Raw genomic sequence first — 8,628 nt, forward strand, 5'->3', positions numbered from 1 at the left:
TGGTTGGAAGCATTAAATGAAATTCTAGCTGTTTGAATTTTGAATCTGCAGAGCTGCGACCAAACCGATCGACGTGTGTCATAAACGGTCGACGTATCCTTTATCAAACCGGTCGACGTATGCTACTTACCGTTTGACGTATATGTTGAGTTCCTGAGATTTCAGTACTGCCTAGATACCGGTCGACGTATGCTTCAAACTGGTCGACGTATAGAGCTTCTTCTTGAATTTTGCTACTGCATAGATACCGGTCGACGTGTGCTTCAAATCGGTTGACGTATATGAACACTTCATTGAATTTTGCTTCTGTATAGATACCGGTCGACGTATGTGTCAAACCGGTTGACGTATGTGAGCTGTTCTTTGAGTTTTGACTCTGCATAGATACCGGTCGACGTATGGCACAAACTGGTCGACGTATATTGCTGATAATGCTGTTTTGAGCTCATTTTTGTTGTACTTTGTCAATCACCATAATTTGACATTTTGAACTTTGTTAAGTGCACCTCGTATGAGTGTTTATATCTTCTTGTCTTTGCATCCTCTTGTTACTTTAATTGACCATATTCTTTGTAGAATGTTTGCAGCCTTTTAATATTTCAAGAATGTGCATCTGAGTCCATATAATGACATGAAGATCCTTTCTTTTCTTCAATTAAGAAACATTCATTTTTCCTTGCATTTAAACTCAGTTGAAATATTAGAATATAAAACATCTTTAACTGATTTGTTATCATCAAAACAAATGGATTAGGGCTTTTGATCAACATAAATAAATACTGAAACTCTTTGGCAGAGGTTCGTATTTTACTCTGGAATTCTGGATTTCCAGAATTCTCAATTTATGTACCCCTAACTCCTTCATAACCTTTTTGGATTAATAGGATGATGACATGTGTTCTTTCTTGATAATGACATAATCATAACTAGGCCGGGCCGGTTATATTGTGATAATTATTCATAAAAAATAACTATTCTTTTTATATTAATTAATAAATATTTTATTGTGATTGATTTTATTAAGTAATTTTTAGAGTTGTATAGAAACTATTTTTATAAATACCCTTTTAACAAATATTTTATAATAAATAGGTAATATGTGTTAGTGTTTAATAGAAACTCTTTTAAAAACTTTTTTTATATCAATTAATAAATATTTTTTATATTAATAATTTTTGTTTAATTAGATTTTCTTTCATTAAAAAACTCATAATAAATAGAAAAATAGATAATTTGTGTTAGAGTTTTATAGAAACCCTTTTAAAAACTCTTTGTAAATCAATTAATAAATAATTTTATATATTAATAATACTTATCTAATTAGATTTTATTTTATTAAAAAACTCATAATAAATAGATAAATAAATAATTTGTGTTAGAGTTTTATAGAAATTTTTTAAATATTTTATTTGTTTAGTGTGATAGAGTTTTATTAAAAATAAATAGGTAATTTGTGATAGAGTTTTATAAATTTTATTAAATAATAATAATAAATAGATAAGTAGGCAATTTTTATTAGAGTTTTTTAGAAACTCTTTAAATATATCTTTGTCTGGTAAAATAGAGTTTTATTGAAAATAAAATAGATAATTTGTGATAGAGTTTTATATAAATTATCTTATTTTCTTTAAATATATCCTTGTCTAATTAGATTTCATTTTATTAAGAAACTCATAATAAAAGATAATTTGTGATAGAGATTTAGAAAAATTATTTTATTTTATATATCAATTAATAAATATTTTTTATATTAATAATTCTTGTCCAATTAGATTTTCTTTTATTAAAAATTTCATAATAATAAATAGTTAAATAAGTTAATTTGAATTTTATTAGGTAAATTTTAGAGTTTATAGAGTCTTTTTTGTATAAAAACTCTTTTCATATCAATTAATAAAGATTTTTTATATAAATAAATAAATACTGAAAATCTTTGCACATTTAATAATAATATAGATAAAAACTCTTTTATATCAATTAATAAATATTTTTTATATAAATAAATAAATACTGAAACTCTTTGGTAGAGTTTATGTATTTTACTCTAGAATTCTGGATTTATAAAATTCTCAATTTCTTTTCTCATTCCTCCATGCTTCTATTTATATGCATCTTTGTATTTCTGGAAATCTGGATTTGTATTTGTGGAGTTTTATAGAAATTATTTTTATATCAATTAATAAATATTTTTTATATGAATAAATAAATACTGAATTACTGAAACACTGAAACTCTTTACACATTTAATAATAGCATATATATAGATTTTTTATATAAATAAATAAATACTGAAATTATGAAACTCTTTACATATCGATATATATCTATACTAGTATTAAATGTGCAAAGAATTTCAGTATCTCAGTATTTCAGTATTTATTTATTAATATAAAAAAAAAATTGCCTAAAAATTATTTAAAGAGTTTAATTCAACTTACAAATTACCTAATAAAATTTATAAAAATTAATTTAAAGAGTTTAATTCAAATTACAAATTACCTTTCTCGGCCTTTTGGCTAAGATCAAGTGAAGTACTAAATTCTTTTGGGTCGGCCTTTTGGTTAACCTTTTTCGTCCTTTTGACTAAGAAGAATTTCAGTATTTTAATATTTCAGTTTTTATAAACAAAAAATTACCGAAAAATTATTTAAAGAGTTTAATTCAAATTACAAATTACCTAATGAAATTTATAAAAATTAATTTAAATAGTTTAATTCAAATTACAAATTACAAATCTATATCTATATCTATATCTATACCTATGCTATTATTAAATGTGTAAAGAGATTCAGTCTTTCAGTATTTCAGTATTTATTTATTAATATAAAAAAAGAGACAAAAAATTAACTAAAAATTATTTAAAGAGTTTAATTCAAATTACAAATTACCTAATAAAATTCATTTTTTTTTTGTCCCACATTGGTTTTAAGTTAAAATGATTACATGGAATCCCCTTATAAAATTATAGACCTAAAGAAATAATAATCACAAATTTCTCGGGCTTTTGGCTAACCTTTCTAGGCTTTTTGGCTAAGATCAAGTGTAGTACTAAATTTTTTTGAGTCATCATTTTGGCTAAGATCAAGTGAAGTATTAAGTTTTTTTGGGCTGGCCTTTTGGCTAACCTTTCTCGACCTTTTGACTAAGATCAAGTTACATTTCAAATTATAGAAACTCAAAAAATTAATACCTAATAAAATATAAAAATTATTATCTAATAAAATTTAAATAAAATATTTATTAAAACTCTAACACGAAATACATTTCAAATTATACAAACTCTAAAAATTATTACCTAATAAAGTTCAAATAAAATATTTATTAAAACTCTAATTCGAAATATATTTCAAATTATAGAACTCTAATATGAAATATATTTCAAATTATAGAAAGTCTAAAAATTATTACCTAATAAAATTCAAATAAAATATTTATTAAAACTCTAACACGAAATAAATTTCAAATTATAGAAACTCTAAAAATTAATACCTAATAAAATTCAAATAAAATATTTATTAAAAATTTAACACGAAATATATTTCAAATTATAGAAATCTAAAAAAAAAGAGTTTCTATAAAACTCTAAAAATTATTACCTAATAAAATTCAAATTACTTATTTTATCTATTTGTTGTTTCTAAAAAAATATGTATTCTCTCTATTATATAAGTCTTTTTTTCCTTGCTACACAAAATATATTTCAAATTATAAAAACTCTAAAAATTATTACCTAATAAAATTGAAATAAAATATTTATTAAAAACTCTAACACGAATATATTTCAAATTATAGAAACTCTAAAAATTATTACCTAATAAAATTCAAATAAAATATAAAAGAATTATTAATATAAAAAAATATTTATTAATTGATATAAAAAGAGATTTTAAAAGAGTTTCTATTAAACTCTAAAACAAAATATATTTTAACTCTAACACAAATTATAGAAACTCCAAAAATTATTACCTAATGACAATTATTACTGTCTAAGGCATTCTGGGCCTGAAACTGTTTTGCCTATTTTTTATTTATTTATAAAACTATAAACAATTAAAAAATATATAAAAATATAAATTATATAATTCATAAAACATTTATCACGTGCATCGCCCGTGCCTTTTACTAGTATATATATATATATATATATATAGTAATCTATGTATATGCTTTGGTGGGCTCAAGCCCATCATAATTTTTTTATTTATTGTTATTCTTATTTTTTACTATTGGTAATTTTAGTGCAATCAAAAAAATATATACATATTATTAATATTAGCTCACTAAAAAAAATATTAACCCACCCCATTAACAATTTCTGGATTCGGTCTTGGTCCCTTTCATCATTCCTTCTTTCCCTCCCTTTCATCATTTCTTCCAACTAAAATAAGACTTTAAAAAACAAAAAACTTTTCAAAAATTATGGAAAATGAATTTTTTTTTTTTTTTTATGGATGCCCGTTTAAACGAAATGGGTACAATTACACCTCATCAATATTTCTACCCTAATGACGTCAGGTCGATTGTTTTTACATCTATAAAATATTTAGTATAATTTTTTTTTTTTTTTTTTTTTTTTCAAAAAGTAAGCTTTTCTTCTTTTTAATTTTAAGATTTTTTTTTTTTCAGAGGTTTAAATTTTACATTGAAGGTTGAGAGATTTGTTTACAAGATAGGACAGGTTGACTCCTATTCTCTCCAACCTAAAATTCACCCACGAATCAGATTAGTTATTTGACAAGGTATGTGGGTTAAATTCAGTACTACGAGAGTTTTCATGAACCAAGTTCTATGAAATGAGAGGCCATAATCACAGGCCAATTAAAAATTACTGAATCAAGCCCATTCCTAGATAGATGATGGACTTGATATTGTTGATGGGCTATGATCCAGGAAAGCTTACAATTGCTTAGGGTCCGTTTGACAACCACAGGTGCTTTGTGATTTTGCTTTGACTCGAAATAGAAGTAATATTTCTACTTTAAAGTGTGTTCAACACTATCTTGAAGCTTGTTTGGTAACGTAAATTTATTTCAAGATTGTTGGAAGCAAAAATATGAAAGTATGTTTAGTAAAAAGTGTTAATTGAATAGTTAGTTAAGGGCTTATTTGGCAACTACAGTTACTTTATGCTTTTGCTTGACCCAAAGCAGAAGCAATGTTTCGGCTTTAAAGTGTGTTTAACACTATTTCAAAACTTGTTTGGTAACGTAAATTTGTTACAAAATTTTTAGAAGCAAAAACGCAAAAGCATGTTTGCTTTGATACTTCTGATTTGGCCTTAATTTTTGAAGTGCTTCGGTACTATTCAAATGACAGCAAACGTTACCAAACGTGTTTCGTGCTTTTGCTTTGTTACAGTACAAGCAAAAGCATTAGCCAAACAAGCCCTAAAAATGCTATTTAAAAAAAAAAAAAAAAAAAAAAAAAAAAAAAAAAAAAAAACAACCCTAATTGTGCTATGCTACAGCAAACAAAATATCACCATTTTTATACTTTTGATTTTGGTCTCAATTTTTATTCAAATGACAACAAACGTTACCAAATATGTTTCGTATTTTTACTTCTCTACAATTAACAAAAACACAGAGCAAAAATATTAATCAAACGGCTCTTAGCCTTTTCGGTGGAACTTCAAGGGGCTTCACATTATAAGGCAAAAAAAAAAAAAAAAATTGGAAAAGAAAAAAAAAAGAAAGAGGTAGTAATAGCACATCAATCTTTTATAAATAATAATAATAATAATAATAAAAACCCTTTTATAACCACAGTATTTTTTAAAATAGAATATTGAGAGCTTAAGTCTAATTAAGAATAAAAAGTATGTAGGTAAGTTTCTTGTGAATATATATATATATATCAAAGTTACAACTCCCAACTCTTAGCAGGACGGAGCCGTGCAGTATTCAAAATTTATATGTATTTAATAATTTAAAAAATAATTTATGTAAAAAAAGATTCAAAATCATAAAATACTTACATTAAAGATCTTTTTGACTAATTTCATTTCTCATTTTGATTTCATATTATATAGCATAAATTGATGAGATCTTTATGGAATTGTCACATATGAAATTGAGCATAATTTTGTATCAATATGTACCTCATAGTTTAAAAAAATCAAGAACTAAATGTTTGTATTTGGATTAAACTGATACAAAAATCATGAACTCGATTCTGTTGAGAGTAAATTCGATACGATACAAAAACTATCACCCTATTTTTAGTGAGAAAATTATATTATGAGCATGAAGGAAAAAAAATCTCCTAATACAATTGAGAGACAAATACAACATAAAAATGTTAATAACCACTTTGGGCTAACACTATTAAAGCAATTATGAAAACATACCATGAATATCAAACACGATACATTTGACAATGCTCCAAAAATTAATTAAGGTGGGAAAAATAATAGTGAGATGTGAGAGGATTACTACAGTACGTCCATAAGCATCCGTTTCTTATATGAATTACTGCAAGTTAATTAAAGTTCACCCAGTTTACATACATCTCTATTTAGTATTCTAGCAAATAAACATCTCTGCTTCTCCTAAATTAGAGCAAGCATGCCCACGAAAAACACACTTCGATATGTTCCACTACATCTCAATCACCCCCTTGTCCTTAGTAATTTTAGGCGTTGCACCGATTGGATGAAAGTTCTGCAAAACCATACAATTTCATATAATTTGTGTTAGCAACCGTCAAAATGCCAAAAATATAGCAAAAACAATACTAATATCATTATTATTGTCAAGTATACTGTTTAAGTCTCGCCTTTCAAATAAAAGATTGAGAATTCAAATCTCCGCATGATTAAAATTTATTAAACAACTTGTTTATATTTAAATAAAGAGAGATCATAACTCTTATCAAGAAAATGCACTGGATCGACTACATTTTGATTCAAACACACAATAAATAATAAAAAGAAAAGAAAATACACATACTGCCAAGGTACATCTCCAACAAGGAGCCAATCCCCTTCCTTATCTTGATAGGTGAGCGTGTAAGCCTTCACATCTTCCTGGCCTGTCCAAACAACCCAAAAAACAAATAGGAACATGTTACTCCATCGTTTTCTCAAACCAATGTAAGGGAATACAAACATCATCTCAAATTTTTAACAACAAATAGTAGTAGTAGTACTCACGTATCCAAAACATGTCAACCAATGTATCTGTGAGCGTTTCATATGACTCATGACGACTTAAGTCAACCTTCCTTGCTATTGCCACTCCCTCCATCTTCACCTTCACGTACATTGAATTTGATCCTCTGCCACCACCACCTCCTCCTCCTCCTCTGCCACCACCGTTATCCACCATCCCATTGATGTCCGCCGCCTGACCACCGTGATTTTGGTTGCAAAGCTTCTTTCTCCACGAATTGATGGGTGGCCACCCCACCACACCATCTTCATCTCCAATATCATATCTGTTTCATCAAATTATTATATTTTAGGAGTTAAATTACTATCAATTCAATTCCATGCACTATTTAATTTACATTATGTATCTTTATATATGCATCAGTTTTCTCAATCATCATATTCAAGTGTGTGCGTTAGTAACTTAGTATTTGAACAAATATATGAAATTGATATTTCTCTAAGTCAAACATTGATATTATGAAAATGTTCAGAAAGCTAATTGCACCCAAATATATATGTGTGTGTGTGCGCGCGCGCGCGCGCGCGTGTAAATATACACATATGTATACATACAGGTAGAGAGAGAGAAAATTAAGAGGGAGTACTTGTGAATGATAAAAGGCTTGTTGCGTTGTTGTTTCCCATCATCTTCTTCGTTTGGGTGGTTATTCCACGCCAATAGAGGCAGAGTTTGGGGGATGTCTTGCTCATCAAAAGCTTGAGTGAGACCACGTTTTCTCAACTTACTGGTGCCTTCATTAGAACCGAGATGGTTGAATATGTCCGAGCCTAAAGCTCCCTTAGGCTCGTAAACATAGCAGCTATTGAGGTCGAACCCCTTCATGGGATTGCTTGGGAGTGCAAGTCCGAGTTGAAGCTCCATACCATCCAACAACAACATAACAAATGAATCAAAGTATGTGATCCACAACTCCAATTACTAATAATATATATATATATATATATATATATATATATATATATATATATAATGTGTTTGTGTTGGTAATAGAGAAATGGGGGTTAGGAGATTTGGGTATGTTGTTTTATAGGTCTTAGTATATATATATATAGAGAGAGAGAGATTGAGATTCGGAGGAGGAAGTAGAGAGAGAAAGTGTGGGGACAGAGAGACAGGGAAGGAGCGCCCGGGGAGGAAGGACGGTAGCAGACAAGAGGATGTGGGGGCAACATTTTCCTACGTGTCCGTATCATTGTTACTCTTTTTGCCGACCCAATTGTCCCTACTGTTCCCTCACCTCTTCTTCTTTCTTAACCGACTCTACGCCTTCTTTTTTTCATCACTTTTTTTTTGCTTCCCAAGTTTTCAAACGCATCTAATGCGCGTGTACACACTCTTTCACAAGTCTGGCCAGCTAGATTTTAAGAGTAAGATCCACCGCATATTTGAAGACCGATCATGTATTTTATCAAGGTAAAAATTGGATCATCAGAAATGACTCACCAAGTTTTCA

The 8,628-nt window shown here is 27.7% G+C and overlaps 1 protein-coding gene across 1 annotated transcript; it reads right to left on the reverse strand.

Annotated features, from left to right (window-relative positions):
- Positions 1-6,294: 6,294 nt before the first annotated feature.
- On the reverse strand, positions 6,295-8,202 carry LOC132277316 (auxin-responsive protein IAA29-like). The gene is made up of 4 exons (XM_059779150.1): positions 7,759-8,202; positions 7,154-7,437; positions 6,951-7,032; positions 6,295-6,662 (listed from the first exon to the last, which is right to left on the reverse strand). Exons 1-4 carry the CDS (start codon positions 8,052-8,054, stop codon positions 6,611-6,613), a joined length of 714 nt encoding a protein of 237 aa, XP_059635133.1. The 5' UTR covers positions 8,055-8,202; the 3' UTR covers positions 6,295-6,610.
- Between the last annotated feature and the right edge of the window lie 426 nt (positions 8,203-8,628).

The sequence above is a fragment of the Cornus florida genome, unplaced genomic scaffold (genome assembly GCF_030987335.1).
Source record: "Cornus florida cultivar Cherokee Brave unplaced genomic scaffold, ASM3098733v1 CherokeeBrave_3.0.0_Hap2_Chr10, whole genome shotgun sequence".
Taxonomy (NCBI): Eukaryota; Viridiplantae; Streptophyta; class Magnoliopsida; order Cornales; family Cornaceae; genus Cornus; species Cornus florida.

What these genes read in the sequence shown, in the direction of transcription:
- LOC132277316 (XM_059779150.1), bottom strand. Translation starts at nt 8,054, where the DNA reads ATGTTGTTGTTGGATGGTATGGAGCTTCAACTCGGACTTGCACTCCCA. An exon ending in GGTTGACATGTTTTGGATAC is followed by an intron (nt 7,033 to 7,153) that starts GTGAGTACTACT and finishes TTGTTTGGACAG; the next exon opens with GCCAGGAAGATGTGAAGGCT. An exon ending in GTTGGAGATGTACCTTGGCA is followed by an intron (nt 6,663 to 6,950) that starts GTATGTGTATTT and finishes ATGGTTTTGCAG; the next exon opens with AACTTTCATCCAATCGGTGC.